The sequence below is a fragment of the Eleginops maclovinus genome, chromosome 1 (assembly GCF_036324505.1).
Source record: "Eleginops maclovinus isolate JMC-PN-2008 ecotype Puerto Natales chromosome 1, JC_Emac_rtc_rv5, whole genome shotgun sequence".
NCBI lineage: Eukaryota > Metazoa > Chordata > Actinopteri > Perciformes > Eleginopidae > Eleginops > Eleginops maclovinus.
Window position 1 is genome coordinate 15,230,823 of NC_086349.1, and position 18,564 is coordinate 15,249,386.

Here is an 18,564-nt window from a genome sequence, read left to right on the forward strand (position 1 = left end):
TAACTTTTTTACTATTCTGCATCTATATTCGTATAATAAAAACAATTCCAATAAGGGAATTAAGGAAGAATATGCAACATGGTCGATGTACTGTATTTATACAGGCCTACAACCTCAATGCACTTTACATCCCAACATTGATCCACCTACTGACAAGCAAAGACTGATGGCAGAGGCTGCCATGCAAGCTGCTAACCCACTCATCAAAAGGGATTATGGGTTCTGTGTCTGCTCAAGGACACTCTGGAGGAGCCTATGGAACCAAAAAACACATGTGACTACCATGTCGCCTTTTTCAGGATGAACATTACACATTTGGGAAAAGTCAATTCGTGGTTTCAATTAACCTTGTCTGCTTATAAATAGTAGCAGGCTACTTTTTCACTTCTGGTGAGTTATCGCCTACTTACTTGGAGCTAATTTACTCTAAAACTCTAAAAACAGCTGTTTAAAGTATACATTTGCACAAATCTCGAATCACAATTCCCAAGTTGACAAATAACTGCTTTTTGAATTTATTTAACACATCCAACAAACAGATCAACAACAGAGTGTAGACAGGTACTTTGAGCAACGCATGGGACCCCCACATTGTTCACAGGGCGTTCTACATGCCAACTTCTCCTAAGGGGTGGGTTCATTATATTGGTGCTGTGTATAAGTGTATTAAACGGTGATTTCGATTAAAATCATCAATTGCCAAATCCTCAATTCTCCGGGTCACTTGGATGACTTGAACATTGACATTTTATAATTCTAGCTTTTATTTATGTCCTTTATGACCCTTAAGATGTTGGAAAAGAGGATAGCGGGAATAAAACCCTGAGAGAAAGTGAGATATCACACACAATATCATATAACCAGTGTAGAGTGTGGAGCACATCAAAGTGCTGGGAAGAGCGACTCCAATCCCCACCGCTGTTCCCGGCTGAATATACCCGGCTGACGTCAGCTGACTGCCTTGGCTCTCCGCTCCTCCGGACACAGCGCCGCGTAAAAATGCTGCTCTCTGTGCCGCCAAGGACAGGATTCAACCCGTACAACGGCTACACCGGCAAAATCATCAAGAAGGTAAATAACAACACACGCAGCCTACTTTTACCCTGTCCTTTTCATTAACAGTCAGTCATTTCTCGATGCGTTGCTCTTCGAGCCCTTCAGTTAAAAGCTGCTCGGCTGTTTAAGCTGCAGTGTCCTTGAAAGTGGATCACAGGCGACGTTTAAACTCTCATACTTGCGGTTGCAACCTTTGCTTTGGTCTTTTTTATTTTGTTGCCACATTGTAGAAACTAACACGGGGCCCGTTACATTGTTGCCTGTAGGTTACTACAACAGTTTGCTTTCGTTTTTCCCCCCGATAGTCTCGCTCTTTCCTTCCTACATCTAGCCTGCACGCACAGAACCGCTTATAAATGCGCTGCAGATGCTCGTTTGGCTGCGAATAAGCAAGTAAAGGGTAATTATATTCGACTTTGGTGTGAATTCGTGGGGGTTGATTCAACTGCGTAATTTTTAGGTCATGTTTTCATTGATTTACCCAGAAGTTAGCGAAGTCTTTTTTCCCTATTTTACGCGTACCCATATGCCCCACCCCTTCGGTCCCTCTAATGATGACTGAGTGGGTTTTGGCATGGCATGATGGAAAAGAGGAAAGTTACAGAGCCCATGTAAAAACACTAATGTAACATATGTGGCTGTAAGGGATGTGCAGATCAGTTATAGAGCATTGACAACAAAGCTGGATCAATATTTAAGGTCTTATGTTGATCAGATTGTCTTCTCCTATGAATAATTCATTGGGGGACATTGTTCAACCTTCTTTTCTGTAGACTATATAGATAGGATATTCTAGGATAAAGAATTTACAATATCACAGAAGACTGTGTGCACCAACATGTATAGGATGTGGCACACTTTGAGTAGTGATTCTTGAATAAATAGTTAAACTTCTATGATTTCATGCCAAAATGTGTTTGAAGAGATGTAAGCCGACGCCTGTATTCAGATTTCTTGAAAAACACAAGAACAATACTGAAATCAAATACCTCCCTCCTTCCCTATGTTATTCCCTTCCCTTCCCTGCCTTGCCGCTGGCAGGAATTCAGATTGCTCAGATTAATGACCTGGAATTCCTGGAATCCTGGATTCCAGACAATGTGCTCATTTCAAGAAGGGCTCTGCAAACTCAAACATTTTCCTTGAAAGAAGATATGCACACATGTTTTTTTTTTACTACACATTTTGCATTGTTAGAGCGCCAAAGTCACACAGAGGAAAGACTTGTAAATCAAACGTCAAGTGTTAACCCCTGGTCTGTGTCTTTTACTACGAGAAAAAGGGCGGAGAAAAGGATTAAGACATTCCCCCCCTTTCCTCTGCTTTCGATTAACTCCCCGCGTCCTTTTTCTTTCTCCCTGGAGTGTTTCACATACCTTGATTTCTTGTCTGTCAGTGGTTCTGTTCACAGGGAGAAAAGAGCCTGAACATTCCTCCTGACACGTTTCTGCAGTCTTCAGGGTGTTGGATACCTGTTGAAAAATACTTTTTTAATTGTCTGTTGAGACTTTTCTGTTGTTTTTAATAAAACTGGACTGAGCCTGGAGAAGGAGTGCAAGGAGAGTTCTTACCTTATAGCCACAGGACGCCAAGGATTTTCATTTATTTTCTGATTTGGTTCTTTCCACAGTGTACGTTTTCCTTGCAGCTGCAGAGATTTAATATTAAGATATTGTATTCTGTTACACTATGATCTTTTCCACAGTGCCTTTTAACATTTCTTTAGCAAAGCAGGTAGGATCTCACATTTTGTATATTTCTCATTCAAGCTAAAATATATACTCCATTTGTTAAATAATACTTGCATAGCATGATTAACAACTGTTTTAAAAAATATGGAGACTATGACTTTGACAGTTAAGTTGTGCATTTTTAAATGTCAATGGTATGGTTATAGAAAGTGCAGTTATGTTGATGATAAGCGAACGTATTCGGTTTTAAGTCATTGCAATAAGTATCACATTAATTTAGAAAAATGTTATTGTTAAAAAAAATGTTGTTAGATTGTTTAATTGCGTTATTTTCATTATTAGTTGCATAAAAGATTTGTGTTGCCAGAGAGATAGTTTTTTTTCAAGCGTTGTTCAACCAGATATGTATCTATGTTATAGCTTAAGAGTTAAATGCATAGACCCTGCCTCACTTGGCACTCACTGTTCCCTCCTGGATGAAAAAGTCTTTGAGTCACCTGCGCTCCCTACAGGCATCACGCCTGCCCCCTCCAACTGTAATCACATCATCAGTCTACAGCTGCTGCTGTAAGCACACTACCTCTCACTGCTTTACGCTGTTGGCCATTTAATGTAGTTATGCTTCTTGCACAACTGTAATAATAATAATAATAATAATACAGAAGAGACATTTAATGTCACTGCAACTATTACTGCATATTCTGTGATATTAATTGGGATGTGTGTAGTCTATATATATATACAGTATATATATAGAGAGAGAGATATAGATATATATGTCTAGCTTCTCTGTACAGTGTGTAGAAGTGCTAGATTTGCTGGAAGTAACTGAGCATCAATTGTTCAGACAGATTTTTTATCCATTTATCACTTAAATTGTTGACTGAACATGTGCACGTTGTATGTGCACAGGAAGATTTTCAGTCCTGCTGTGATGCCTTCAGGAATGTACTACTTTTAACGATGACAGTTTCAACTTGAATCTTAAACCAAAAAATGTCCCCCACAACCCCTGTCCACTTTAAGGAGACAAACATAACACACAGACAAACTGAGTGGATTTGCAACTTTAAAAGCTGAAAGAAGTGATCTCCTATCATGCACATTTAAGACACTTTTGTGTCTCACATTTGGCATTACCTTACATGGGTGGCGAAACACCTGGAGCTGGGCTCTGGGGCAGATGGGGAGTAGGTGTTGATCTGTCTCACTGACATGTTTTCCTCAGAAGGAGCCTAGCAGAGCAATCTTAACAAGACACTACCTTCTGACTTGAGAGCACATGAGAGGGATTAGTGTTTTCCGCTAACAAGCTCAGATCCTAATTAGACAGGCCTCGCTAGCCCAGCTTGGGCCCGAAGTCATTCTCCCGTCAGATCCTATCTCACCAGGCCTCTGCAGGTGCATCCCTCCTGATAGTGTGTGCGGGCCACCTACAGTGAAGGCAAGGGAAAGCACAGGAAGAGGCTGTGATTGTGGAAAAGCAAACAGTGTGCTATTGATGCTTAAAAAAGAAGGAGATTACAGAAGAGGGCTGAGATGAATGGGCTGTGTGAGTCACTGTGATTTTCTAAGCTTGACTCAAAAGACAGGGAGTAAGTTCTGAAGGCTGATTTTCTAGACACTTTGGAAAACATCAGGAAGCCAAGCAGGTAATGTGGGTACAATAAAACAGCAGGAGTAGTTGTTGTTGTTGTTGTTGTTGTTGTTGTTGCGAGAAATGTTAGGAATGGTAGAAAAGATTTCACTACTTAACACATAAAACTCATAAGTACTAAGAGATACCAGAGTACACATTTGACCTGTAGTCTAGGTTTAGCAATCAGGTGAAAAGGACTTTGTATTAAGAAATATTGCTTTTATGTTTCACGCATACATTATATAGGCTGAGATTGCATCTTTTAGAAAATGTAAATTTTTCTAGTTATATTGCCTGAACAACCGACATCAGCTGGCTTTAGATCATGGTTTGGTGTTTATGTTGAGTGAACAGTGGATTTGCCTCTTATTTTATCAGAACGTTTCGCTAACCGGAAACAATTAGTTTCCTTAAACTATTTATAAGGTGTCGTTATTAAAGTGGCAAATATTGCACGTAGGCAAGGGCTTTAAGTTTTATGTGGAACAAAATTTGAGAATTCCATGTAATCAGTAGTCTTACGTTAGCTTTAAAAACAGCAGTACCTTCCATTGCAGGACATCCAGCTAGCTAGGTGACGCTAAATGTAAGCTAAGTTGTTTCTTCTGCACAATTATGTCCCAGCTCATGAACACCTTTGTTTGTAAGTTTATATGACGCATCGCAAAAATTAAGTGCTTACAAACCTGATTATCTTTAATCTAATGCAGCTTCGTGCCCTGACCCTTTCCATGATATCTATTTAGTGTTATTTAACTTTTGTATAGAATTCTGATGTTGACTGACGTGACGTGTAACCAATAAAAACTAGAATACCAATAGTTCTGTTAGTTGATTGGTTGTGGTATGTTGGCATACTCATGATTGGTTGATGGTCTTCACTTCCCGCCCGGATATTTTCGGCTGTTTTGAGCATTTTTCATCCTTGATTAAAAGGTCATTTGAACGGCCTATTTATAGACGTTATATTATCCATACCAGATCTGAATTGATGAATCTCAGAATTTATTATAATGTTGCAACATTGCAGGAATCATAGTGCAACCATTGTGAGTATGACAAAACATTCATATATTTTTTTAACTTTCAAATGTTAGTTTCTTAAAATGTGTTGTTCCTTTATAGTTTTATATTGTTTCCAGAATTTAACACGTGCTAGCTGTTTGAAACAAATGTACTGGAGAGCTGATAATTACCTTGATTCTAGCAGTCTTTTGACAGCTCTATCTCTGTTAATAAGCTGGTGCTGACCTTGTGGTGTCCAACAAGCCATCCCATTGTTCCCTGGGTCAGAGTCTGCTGACCCTTACTAATCAAACAGTTCCTCCTCCACCAGCACTTAAAGCAAGGCAACACCAAGGCCAAACTTAACTGACATTTGACTTCCAGTTTTAGTTAAATCCATGGTTCATCATTTTCAAAGATATTTTTTAATGCGATTATTGAAAACAGCAGGCACATATATTACATTGTTGATATATACAGTAGTCAGAGAGACTGTGATAAATGTATGTGACCTTCAAAACACTTACTAAATCCCATTCAAGTCAATCAAAAAGCGTCAAAAAGCATTTACTAGTATGTAGCCACACAGCGTTTTGCCGCCTCAACAATACAGAAAATACTGTTAAATGGAGTTAGTTTTTTTGCTGCTCAAAGTACTGAAAAACATAATCTGAAAAAGCCATTATAATAGTTTCGGTCCCGAAAAAAATTCCTTGTTATGGTTGATAATCCACAGTTCACCCTGTGAACAGTTTGGATTGGAACTGTTTCAAATACTCCTAATGAAAAAAGATCCAGCTTCGTCCAACAACATAAAAGCCTCTCTTGCAGCAGTGTGGAGCACAGCTACTTTAATTCCAAACAGATTCGATGTTACATATGCTTTCATGTAACATGCGCTCTGTTGCCATCGCAAGATAGCCAAAGCATATTTCTCATGTATGCTAAATTCTTTTACAGTTTACTTTTAGCTGCACGTAGAGGAGTTAGCAAATGTTTGAAGTATCTGTATAACTTTGTAGCGGGTGATTTATATAATTCCCATCTCAAAACATGGCACATTAACAGCCTGGTGGGATAACATTTTACTGGAATTGTACCTTATGATAACATGCTACAAACAAAATGTATTGATTGGATGTCTACAAATCATCACCATATTTTTTATGTTTGACCTTTCAATGATTTTTGTTGTTCCACATCCAGAAAGATACTGCATCATTGTATACATTTAACTCCATGTACCTAAATTAATATCTGCTTTGTGTACTTTTGAACCATACCAAATCTTAATATGCCTTGTGTTTGTTCTCCAGCAGACGTATGTGTCCCCCTCCAACCATCACATGGCTCCTCCAAGCCCCAACCACAACAGCAATAGCAACACCACCACCACCTCCATCAGCAATGGCAGCAGCTGCAGCGGCAGTGGGGGAGAGCAGCTGAGCAAAACCAACCTGTACATCCGCGGACTCCACCCAGGAACCACAGACCAGGATCTAGTCAAACTCTGCCAGCCGTAAGTCATCCAAATACCAATTGCTGCAACTTCACATGCATATCCAATAATTCACTCCCTGGGTGCTGGCTGCTAACATGAACCAGGTTATAGCTGCCAACTAGATTAAGATAGAACAGAGTTTACGGTGCATGGATAGATGTCAGGCTGAATGTGTCAAGGATTGCATTTCCTCCTTACCTGCCTACGCCTTAGCAGGTATTTCTGGAGCGAAGAAGAGGGCCACATTTTCATCCACGTGTTTTTAAAGCCCATCATTTAGTAGCCCTGTGGAAAAACCAACAATAATTTTGGCGGCAAGCTTAGACCTTTCACTTTGGCACAGCTAAGCACAGACTTTCCAACAACTAGCTACAGAATGTTTAGTCTCCCTCTCTCACGCTAATTCTTTCTGTATGTCTCCTGCTCCTTATGCACCCACAGAAGTTATTGCTCTGTTGTGTTTGAGTCTTGTACATTATCATCAAACAGTAAGATGCAATTAAAACAATGCCCTACTCATTCATCGTCATATTTTGCACTATAAATAACCCACTATGTTGCTCATCAGTGTGAGTGTGGGTCTTTGAAAACTCTGTGGTGGGCAGCATGTAGTCACACATCAAACAACGGCATCATCCAATCCATCTGATATGTTTGTAAGGCTTTCAGTGGAAGACATCACAACAAGTAGTGCTGAGATGAATGGTCTGGGTTCACTTAATTGAATTCTGGAGCCTGGTGATGAGGACCAGAAGAGCAGAGGAGAGGAGTGAGAGAAAAAGAGGGAAATGGGGGGATTGAATAAGGGGAAAGTGGGAGGGAGAGGCCTGCTATTTTACAGCTGTCTGGAAGATATGGCTCACATGAGGCTGCCCAACCCTACAGGAAACAGCAAGCCCAGGGGAGAGGGAAAGACAAACAAGGGCAACAGCATAAAGGGGGGCTGAAGGGGGTGGATGGAGGGAATCAGAGGGGGAGGAGTGGATGGAGTTCAGGGTTTGTGTGTCAGGTGGTGTTCTGTGGGGGTAGTTCTCAAATTTCTGCTTTTACAGAGCAGATAAAATCACTGCATGAAATTTGCCTTTTAGCAGAACACATTAAAGCCAATGTAACTCTCAGTTAAACTACACTAAGAGAGGATACTGTATCCAATAATAGTTAATTGGGGAAATGCTTTTCGATGAGGATGTAAAACAGTAGGAATACAAGTCATGGAGGCAATTTAACTTAGTTAACTCAAGTTAGAACAGCAAATGTGTGCATGGTTTCAGGATGCAACACAACCAAAGCTCCCCTCCCCCACACTCAGAGTTGTTGTATGCATGCTCTAAAATGTACTGTGTAGGGAGCGAGGGAAGAGAGGATGGGATGGGGGTTGGTTCTCCATCTCCGGCCCCTGCAGTTGTCTCTCTGGGTGCCTCGCTGCCGCCCTGGTCCGTATTTAGTAGTTGACCATGGAGGGACACGGGGCTGCTATGCTGTGCTCCCTCACACATGGCTGAGTCTCCAGCCCCTCTTTGCGTTCTGCATCACGAAGTCAAAGACCTGTGAGCGCGATTCATTAAATGGCTATCTCAACTTTATAAGCAGAGGAGTGCAGTGAGTAGAACTGACGGCTTGAATGGAAGTCATAATGTGAAATCTTGGACTGTTGTTATTGCTGTGTGCCCACAGTAATGATGCATTTGAAATATTTTAAGACAATTGTGGCATATCCATCCAATTCAGTGCATCTTGAGGCTTAAAATCAGAAATGCTCCATGAAATAGTGACATGATAAAATGTCTGTGGAAACAAACCAATTTTAGAGAACATATCGTAGAGTTTTTATGAAGGGTATAAACACAGATATGACCTAAGAATGAAGATAAACAGAACATTTGAGGTTATTTAAAGCCACTGAGTACAAACATGCAACATTACCAAGCAGGAAGAGAAAGCAATTTCATACTGTGAACTCTGATGATAAACTCTAAACTATTTTAGAATCATGATGGTTTTATCTTCTTGAGTTGCTGTGTATTGAAATTGGAAATACATCATTCAAGTAATAGCTTCATGTGCTGTTTATTCAATATTCAATACTTATATTGCCAACATGTTGTACTGTTATTCACTGTTGTAATGTCCAAATCAATCATTTAGAACAATTTAATTTCCAATTTTGAGTAATCCCAGAGATTAACTTCCAGAATAACGTTTGAGCAGGTCATTGCATAATCCGTACTAATCGAGTATATTTTAAAATTGACTCTACTAGCTTGGATTATATGTGGCAGTGGTGCAGTGTCAGTGAATGAAAGCTGGATTGCTTTGTGAGAGGCACTAAGACCCAGTGGAGGGCAGAACGCTGCTGAGCGAGGCTGGTTAGTAGAATGAGAGTATGGCTGGAAGCCAGCATTGGACAGGACAGCCAAGGAGAGGCATATCAGATTACACTGCATGCACATGCCTGGAGAGATGGGAACCGATAGACACTCTGCCGCACACAAGCATTTGCCTAAGCCAGGGACTATCCTATGCATCTGCAGTGTCTTTAGCTGGCCAGCTGGATGGATAATGCAGGATTTTGGTATTGATAGTACAATTCTAAAGCAATCTGAAAATGCAGCCGAGGAATTTATTTTTACAATATATTCACATCATGTTGGATTCCCCTTGAGTTACATGTTGTCCCTGTTGATATCTTTGTGAGACCCAGAATTTATAAAATATTTGAAATGTATATTTTTTTCTATCATGCAGAAACCCACATGACATTATTCTTATTTCATTAAATGTATGTCCCTCCTCTGTAAAGATTTCCCTATGCACAACATTTATTATCAGATGGTGTAATCGTATTCAGTGTCATTGCATTGAATCTATCAGGTGAATTATAATTCAGTCATCATGGAGCACAATCCCAAAGGGTGTGTTGAGTTGAGAGAGAAAACACTTTGCCTATGCTATGTTGCAATGCTAATATTGAATGTCAACAATGCTTTATTTTCAGCAAACAGTGCAAGTCCAGTCATTGAGTTTAACCTTTACTGTTTTTCAGGTATGGAAAAATCGTGTCCACCAAGGCCATCTTGGACAAGACCACCAACAAGTGCAAAGGTGAGGAGTAAAGGCTCTCCCCAAGTCACAGGAAGACAAAAAGGCTTAGAAAGGAATCAGAGGTTCTGTAGCATTTGCTTTGACAACTGTCTGGAGGTTTCACAATGAGTTCGACTCAACCATTTTCAGAAGTAACAGGAAAAAGTGCTTGCCAAAGTTTCACTTACAATACTTTTGTTATGACAGTCAGTTAAGCCGAAGGGCATTTGTAAATTCAACTCCCTCTTTAAAAAATGTCTCCCTTTTATAGAACGTATTTATGTTGTACTTACTTGCTATCAGATGTCATTGTTCTATTAGGATAAGCCTCAACAAGCATTTTTTATTGTAAAATGTTTAGATTATTACTTTAATGTAGTCAGTAAATAAGTTCATTATCACCTTATATTGTCACGTTCTAGATACAAGTTCACTACAACAACAAAGAGGTGAAATAACATCATCGCTACACTACATAGTTTCTCACTCTTCTGCAGTTACAGCACATTGATACTTCTTACTTCCTAATAAAGCTAGGAAGTAAGTAATCATAACTATACCTACCTAACAGGTGTGTACCCCTATGTTGTGAAACTATATCTGCGAAGAAGTCCAGTCCAAACCTAACTGGTGGCTTTTTCAGATTCAACCCTACTATGTGAGCTTCATGAGCTCACATTACATGGCTGGGTCCACAGAGTCCTGCGGTATGCATATGTAATTGTCATAACGTATACATCTTCCTGTATGTCTTGCCCCCTGTAGGCTATGGCTTTGTTGACTTTGACAGTCCAGGCTCTGCTCAGAAGGCAGTGACAGCGCTGAAGGCGGGAGGCGTGCAGGCTCAGATGGCCAAGGTAAAACCCCATTCAGATGTCAATATTTAGAGGTCATTGCTTATGGCTTAGTGTTGGTTTCAATCAAATAATTGGTCAGAGTAAAAGTCTTAGCACATGAAAAAAAAAAACACCTTCATGAATTTTCACAGTGACTCAGCAAAAGTTGAAGGGTTAATTATAAATAAAGAATTAATTGCTGAATAATTTACCAGAAGGTTGTTCCTCTGTCTTATCTGCTCTTTAGAAATGTATCTTATAAGGCTGTCGCAAGGCCTTTCTCCATCTTGTCGTCTCTCCCCATGCTTTTTGTTATTATTTGTGCCACGGTTCAGGAATATAAGCCAATTAAGCCTCTGTGTGTGTGTGTGTGTGTGTGTGTGTGTGTGTGTGTGTGTGTGTGTGTGTGTGTGTGTGTGTGTGTGTTTGCGTGCGTGCACGCATGTGTGTTTGCTGGGCGGTGCACAGGGTGTAGGCTTAAATGAGTGTATTTATGGGTATTAATGCACTGTAGAATATGTGTGCACAAACAAGAGTGCATGGATGCACACAGATATGTGTGTGCGTGTTATACTTCATAGTGGGGACGGTGTTGAGGGAGTGTGTCCCTGCTCACTGTACAAAGGACCTGTGTGTTCTCCCTGGTGGCATCTGACTCAGTGTCTGAGCAGCTCCCAAGTCAGCAGGGCCCTGTGCCCAGCCAGCCGCCCTGTCGACAAACACACATATACACACACACACACACGAACACGCACTTCACCAGCCTTGCCTCAAACGGATTATGACACACACTCACAAGCCACGCACACGCACACCACCAGCAGCCTGGGAAAGCTGATCTCCCTGTAAGCTGGATCATTGACACTCATATGGCTTTTTGCTCACAGAAAAACTCGATTTCACTCACCTCTTCACTCCGGGTTTACAGTGAGGCTTATGTTTGAGTCAGTTTTCTCTCTGACTCATTGTGACTCATTTGCGGTTGAAACACACAGCAGGTCCTCTTTGCTCATAAGGGTTCGAGCTTCATCTTCTAGTTACAGTGCTGTGGAGGAGGAAGAGGAGGAGGGAGGTGAAAGAGAAATCACCTTCAGCACAGGTCGCAGCTATTGCATGCATTATTCATGGACTCTAAATTAATTCACACTGCATTTACAGGTTTAATCACATCTGCACTCTGAGATAATGAATATGCATTATGGTTAGAGGGTGATACAGATTGGTTATCTTACAAGATGCTGTTGTTCAAATTTAATTTCCAGCAGGAGCGTTAGAAAAAAGGAGGTAAGAAGCCTGCTAAATAGTTCAAAAGCACAAAACTAAACTGTAGCACTTCTAGGAGTTTCTTTAATGTTGTTCTCTTATAATTTCCAAATCAATTTTCAAAAACCTGCATAATTTGCCTGATTTACGCAAGCCGACGGTGCCGGCCTCATGCCTGCATTCAAGGTCGGGATTACCCCATGAATATTACTGCTTGAATGCAAGCGACACAATATTACCTTGAACTAGGAAACAGGATGATAATGTTTGCCTTGTGGGGACGATGATAGCACAATGCTTTAGATGCTCTTCAGATCATGTCTAAATGTCTTCGTCCGAAATGTCTCTGCTGTGATTCTCCACCAAGCGAGAGCACATAATCATCTTAAATCATCCATGGATGAAGAGCCTTATGAAATGTAATTATGCTTTGATATCACATTACCTGGATCCTGCAAAAGGCGAGTCTCTCACAATGAGCCTGTCATCCACCCTTTTGGTCATAACGTGGGGGTGATAGAGTATGAAAGATAAGCAGGGAGAGAGAAAAAAAGTTGGAAGAGTAATGTCGTAGAGGTTCAAACTGAGTAAGATTCAGCTGAAGTCAAGCCAATACTATCTCCACCATCTCTGAATTTCTATTTTCTCCGTAGACCTCAGCCTTGCCAAAATTAAATTGCTTTCAACTCCAGACACTCTGTCTTTCTCAGACTATGTTTAACTGTCTTGCCATCCTTCTAAATATCAGACACCTCTTATATAAATTCCCTCATACCCGACTCATTTGGGGCTCTTGATTGTTGAAGGGCTCCTGACATCATAATTAAGTTGGGATTCTGCCATGCAAGAAAATGAAGAGCTCTGTCAGCCTCATATCCTCATGCATTGATTACTGTGTGTTTTTCTTTTCAATCAGCAACAAGAGCAGGACCCCACCAACTTATACATCTCCAATCTGCCAATGTCCATGGACGAGCAGGAGCTGGAGAACATGCTGAAGCCCTTCAGCCAGGCCATTTCCACTCGCATCCTCCGTGACGCCAACGGGACCAGCAGAGGAGTGGGCTTTGCCAGGTTAAAAGCTTTGGTTATTAAGTTACATGTATTTGGACAGCTGGCCAAATTGATTAATGATGGCATAGCCTCATGAGCCATGAATAAAATATCAAGTTGCACCATTTCAGTATTTTTCATGGTGAGTAAGCCCCCTGGTGGCCAGTGAGAGTAGACAATCTCCAACTGGATCATTGACTCAGCACAATATCTTGTAAGCTGCTGTTGTTCACAAAATTAAAATGAAGTATATAATTTTTTTATAGGATGGAGTCAACAGAGAAATGTGAAGCTATCATCCAACATTTCAATGGAAAATATATCAAGACCCCTCCTGGAGTTCCAGGTGAGGTTTCTTTTATATGACATTTTGTTTGAATATAGCATAATAATATGAAGAAAAGAGACTATAGTATTTATGATACTGGTAATATTCTCTTACTTGTGCACTGAATATATTTTTTCATACAGCATAATATTTTCTCACTAGTGTACTGAATATTTATTTTCTCACTGGTCCAGTGCCACCAGAGCCCCTGTTGTGTAAATTTGCTGATGGAGGCCAGAAGAAGCGTCAGAGCCAAGGAAAATATCTGCAGAACGGCCGGCCCTGGATGAGAGATAGCGACACTGTGAGTTTAGTGCTTTGTGTTAATGACTTCTGTGGAAACACTTTAGTGTGCAACATTGCTTGTGACACAGTCCTTTGTCACTTTTCTCCAGGGAGGAATGACCCTGACCTATGACCCCACCACAGCCTTACAGAATGGGTCAGTACTACTACGACAAACCCTTTTAAACCCAGAGAGAGTGCGATCATGTTGTAGTGACTAATAACCTTATGTGTCTTTCCTCAGATTCTACTCCTCTCCATACAGCATCGCCCCCAACAGAATGATGGGGCCCACCTCCCTCTCCCCATACATGCATTCACCTGTGTCCACCTACCAGGTACTTTCAGACCTTCAAAGCGTGTTGGTTAGTTGAGATGTTGAACATTCCTACGTTTTTTTTAAACAAAAGTAGTCCCAAGTCCTTTCCCCTCTGTGAAAAATAACTTACTATGTACTTAAAAAGAATGTTTAGAAGCTTTGCTTGTTCCTCCTGAATATACCTAAGGGGACAGATCTCTTTGTCAACTTGACTGCTGACTTTAATACAAATGTATTTATTGTAACTAAGGTTGTCCATTACAAAAGACATTTTTAATTGATTTACAGTTATTACAATTTTGTCAAATAACCGATAAGTTGATTGAATCAACATTTCAGTAAAAGTTGATGCAACAGCACCATTTTAAATCTGGTGTTTAACAGGGATGCACTCATCTGTTTCTTGTTTTTTTAATGAGTCATTGAACATAAAAGATGCATACAATCGGCTAGTTGACTAAAGAAATCTCAACTAAGAGTCGACTAAGAATAAAAAAACATATTGTTTCCCTAATTTTTGTATGTATGTTATATATGTAGTTGTATCTAAAAATTTTTCCTAAAGTGTTGCAATATCCCAGCTGTCTGTTTTTTGTTTGGTAATGAAATGCATATTTTAAAGATGTTAAACTGGGGCTTAATCAAACCCAGGCCTGCTGTCCAATACCTGTAAACTGTAAAACATTAGTTGCCAAAAATGCTTTTCATCTTAAAAACATTGCTGCTACATTTATGGGGCTTTTCTTTACTTTTTTCAATTTTTGCTTGAAACTACTTATGTTTCTGTTGTTCCTACAGGTACACAACCCGTCCTGGCTACATCACCAGTCCTACATCATGCCGCCCACAGTGAGTATCAGGTTTCTTTAAGCCTTCCATCCTGTTTTTGTTACTGGAGAAGCATTTTAATATTCTGCTGCCTTCACACTCTGTCTGTCTGACTAACAGGGTTTTTTATTTTAACGGCAACTGCTGACCCTGTGGTATTTTTTTTCTTTATAGGGAACCGTCCTGACGCCAGGAATGGACCACACTATGTCCATCCAGCCGACCTCCATGATGGGGCCCCTGGCACAGCAGCTCAGCCACCTCTCCATGGGCAGCAGCGGCACCGTCAGTACAGAGCAGAACCTTTATCATTCAGTGAGCTGAGGTTCAGATAGTTTGACTGCTCTATGATTGTGCTATACGAGGATCGTAGGGTTATGAGATAAGCTATAATGCCAACTTTTCCTGAGGATTCAGTGACTGCTTTTATAGATCTGCCGAATCCATATAATGGGGATAACTAGACTTTTATTTGGGCAAATTAAATAAATCAAAGGAGTTAAAATCTGATCAGATGTTATTCTGAGTTGCTTGAGCTTTATCTTTTCTGTCTAATGGAGATATCCTTTCTATTCTTCTGCAGTACATGCCGGCAAACACATCTATGCAGGGGACCTACATCCCCCAGTACACCCAAGTGCCTTCCACCAACATCTCAGTTGAGGTAACCACCTCTTTTTTCTCTCACTAGAACAGTTCAAGTATTGTTAAATAATCACACATGTTAATCATTGTTTCCTGCCTCTCAGGAAAGTGCCATCCAACCACCTGTTGCCATAGAGACACCTACAGAACACACAGCCTACACCTACCAGCATAACAAGTGAAGAGGTGGCAGAGGTGGGTTTGTAATCAGTTCTTGTTTGCTTGGTTTGTGTCTCTGTATGTGAACATATATTCATCGCAAACCATGTTTTCGATTCATTTTGATGTTACCGTTTCTCAGGTCTTCCTCTGGAGCCGGAGTGGCTCTCTCAAGTGCTGAAACTCTGCACAGCGCCTCTGCACGTACAGCACCAGACCATGGGAGGAACACGGACTGTTACACAGAAAGGACAAACAAATATATATTTTCTACAAACTCATATTTTAAAACAAACTCTTTTACTTCAAACAACCCCGGCTGGAGGATGGCAGGCAACGGAAGAACAGAACAAGGATGCATCTATTTTGATAACGGTCAAGAAAAGAGTCAAACACACACACACACACACACACACACACACACACACACAGTAAATGCTTCAAAGTTTGTGTGAAAGTTATATTATTTTCAAACAATACTCCGCGGAGTAGAATGAATCCAGGAAAACACCATTTCAACACCATGTTTTATTTTGAGTCATGTTTTTTTCACTTTTTTGTAAGAGATGCTGATTTTACTACATTTGTTTGTCTGATGCTTTCAGGCTTTGAACCTGCCTTTTTGTACATAATTGTTTGTTTTGGAGTGTTTCTTGCTTCATGTATCCTAGTTTGATTGATGCAAATGTGTAAATACAGGGCTCTATAGGCTAAATGGAGAAGTATTTCCAGGAGCTCATGCTTTAGACGTCAGCAATTTTATCAGGTATGAAACCTTACCTGAGGCGGTCCCGCTTCATTTTGGCACTTCAAATAATTTATAGTTCCAACAAATCTCGATAAAGCTGCAGACAATCATGAGATTACGAAAAGACAACATTGAGAGATGATTTCACAGAAAGACTTCTTGTAAAGAACTATCTAGATTAAAAGCATTCCAGAGATTATTCACAGAGGTGAGCTGCTCCACTGAAATCCAAAGTTTTCTTACATCTCACACAGAGCTGCCTGTAAATAAGAGATTTAAATGTATTTAGGCTTTCTCTTGATCATCAGAGTAGTAATGCTTCAGTTCTTTTAATAACAATATTATACCAAATTGTCAGAACAATGCAATGTATGTATTGCTGTGTTTTTTGTTTGAGTGGAAGCTGATTCTCCACAACATCCCAAAAATGTTTCTGAAGCAAGAATAAGATGTTGTTATTAGAGTATGAAGTTCTTATGACATGTACATGTGGCTCTGTTATTTCATCAGAAAACACTATCACGGTTTATTATGGCCGGTTTAATACTTGCCATTGTTTTGTGTTTGCATCTGCTTACTTACTTCTACCTACTTACTGCATTTCTGTTTTTCACCCTAATGTTTTTTTTACATTTCTTATTTAAAGGTTTTCTTGTTATGTTTTAATTCTGTTTTAATACGTTTAAGATTTATCCTATTTTTCAAAGAAGTTGTGTGTTTATTTTTGATAGTGTGTTGTGTGCTTCAAATAGTGTGAAATAGATGTTTTCAACTTTGTTTTTAAATAGTGATTTGTTTTTCAGTTTGCATACTTCTCTTGTTCTGGTGTCAGTGTTCATGTCAAAGATGCTTAAATGTTTTTTAAAGACATTTCAGTTCTGTCTGTGTTACAAATGTTGACACTTTGTGACACACTCCTGATCATTACATATGCTAGGTTCAGATGCATTGTTACAGAGAAGTGCCCAAAGCATTTGGGAACACTGTTAGAGAAATATATGCTCAATACCTCAACTTACCTCATCCTGCCAGAGAAACGTAGATTCAGTTTGTGTACAAGGTTCACAAGCAATAAACCACAGCAGTAGGTCTCATGGCTGTTCACAGCTGGTACTGTGTCCACATCTTTTAACTCTTCCGTCCAGTGTTTGGAAAACATGCTCAAGGTCTGACGATCTATGCAACTAATTTATGGTCCTTACTAATGCAATACTACAGATTTCCCTTCCATCATAAAAATGACCACCTCACCATATGACTTCACATTCTGGGCTCACTTCTTATTTTTGATAAAAATGGTTTGCTTTCTGACTGACACATTCATGTCATCAACTTTTAGTAAAATTGCTGCATTAAAAGGGAAATATTTCAAACCAGAATCTGGATGTTGCTTAAATGACTGTAAAAAGTAGGAACTCCAAGAAATATAAATATGGCAAGTGTCGTTCAGTTGTCGACCCAAATGTTATTTTCCATGGACCCCATGAAGATATCATTCACTCCTCCATCCAGTAGCATTTTTAATGTTCAGGTTACATGTTGAGTTCAATCTGGTCCAGTGTGTTAATTTTGCTTTTTGCCTAGTAGGTGACATGCTGCATTTCCAGGAGAAAATTAAACTTCACAGAAATGCCTTAGATTAAACTGAAAGGGTTAGCGAAGTGCTACTCAGATTTGGTGGGCTGTTGGAAAGAGAGTTTGTCATGTCAAACTTCTCTGAACATGGATTCTATGAAGCAAAAGAGCTACCATTACATTTTTAAATTACTATCTTGGTTTCCACTGTCATTCAATTATTTGCAACTTAAATATTGAAAGTAAATTTAATGATGGTTAATTAAGTGTAAATAACTATTGCTGCTAATGTCTAATTGAGTTTTTAAGAAATGTTTAGGTCATCACATTTATGTCACATAGGGTCAGTTTGTAACTCATGTTCAGATGTGTTTGTGTGTGTGTGTGTGCTTTGTTTGTATTGTGCATCAACCGACATCTTTTCAGTAAATGTTTTGTCTGTGCCATGACACAGATCTTTGTCTCCTTCAATAAAATAAAACCCTACAGCTATTAAACATTTCACTTTGTGTAAATTTGGAAATTGTCTTTTTTTTTTAAATAAATTGTATT

The 18,564-nt window shown here is 39.7% G+C and overlaps 1 protein-coding gene across 7 annotated transcripts; it reads left to right on the top strand.

Annotated features, from left to right (window-relative positions):
• Positions 1–905: 905 nt before the first annotated feature.
• On the top strand, positions 906–18,527 carry rbms2b (RNA binding motif, single stranded interacting protein 2b). Of its 7 annotated transcripts, none has more exons than XM_063883990.1 (14): positions 906–1,071; positions 6,708–6,910; positions 9,936–9,994; positions 10,739–10,830; positions 12,989–13,146; positions 13,392–13,471; positions 13,648–13,757; positions 13,849–13,895; positions 13,983–14,076; positions 14,856–14,906; positions 15,060–15,200; positions 15,469–15,549; positions 15,635–15,725; positions 15,832–18,527. In XM_063883990.1, exons 1-13 carry the CDS (start codon positions 1,000–1,002, stop codon positions 15,710–15,712), a joined length of 1,266 nt encoding a protein of 421 aa, XP_063740060.1. In that variant the 5' UTR covers positions 906–999; the 3' UTR covers positions 15,713–15,725; positions 15,832–18,527. The 7 variants fall into 7 exon arrangements, with proteins under 7 accessions (XP_063740060.1, XP_063740084.1, XP_063740068.1 ...); XM_063884014.1 differs by having other exon boundaries at positions 15,060–15,170; XM_063883998.1 differs by having other exon boundaries at positions 955–1,071; positions 6,711–6,910.
• Positions 18,528–18,564: the final 37 nt, after the last annotated feature.

Bases quoted from the DNA above. Each gene is read 5' to 3' on its own strand.
- rbms2b (XM_063883990.1), top strand. From the start codon at position 1,000: ATGCTGCTCTCTGTGCCGCCAAGGACAGGATTCAACCCGTACAACGGC. The intron at 1,072-6,707 runs GTAAATAACAAC...TTTGTTCTCCAG, and splicing joins CCGGCAAAATCATCAAGAAG to CAGACGTATGTGTCCCCCTC. The intron at 13,472-13,647 runs GTGAGGTTTCTT...TCACTGGTCCAG, and splicing joins GACCCCTCCTGGAGTTCCAG to TGCCACCAGAGCCCCTGTTG.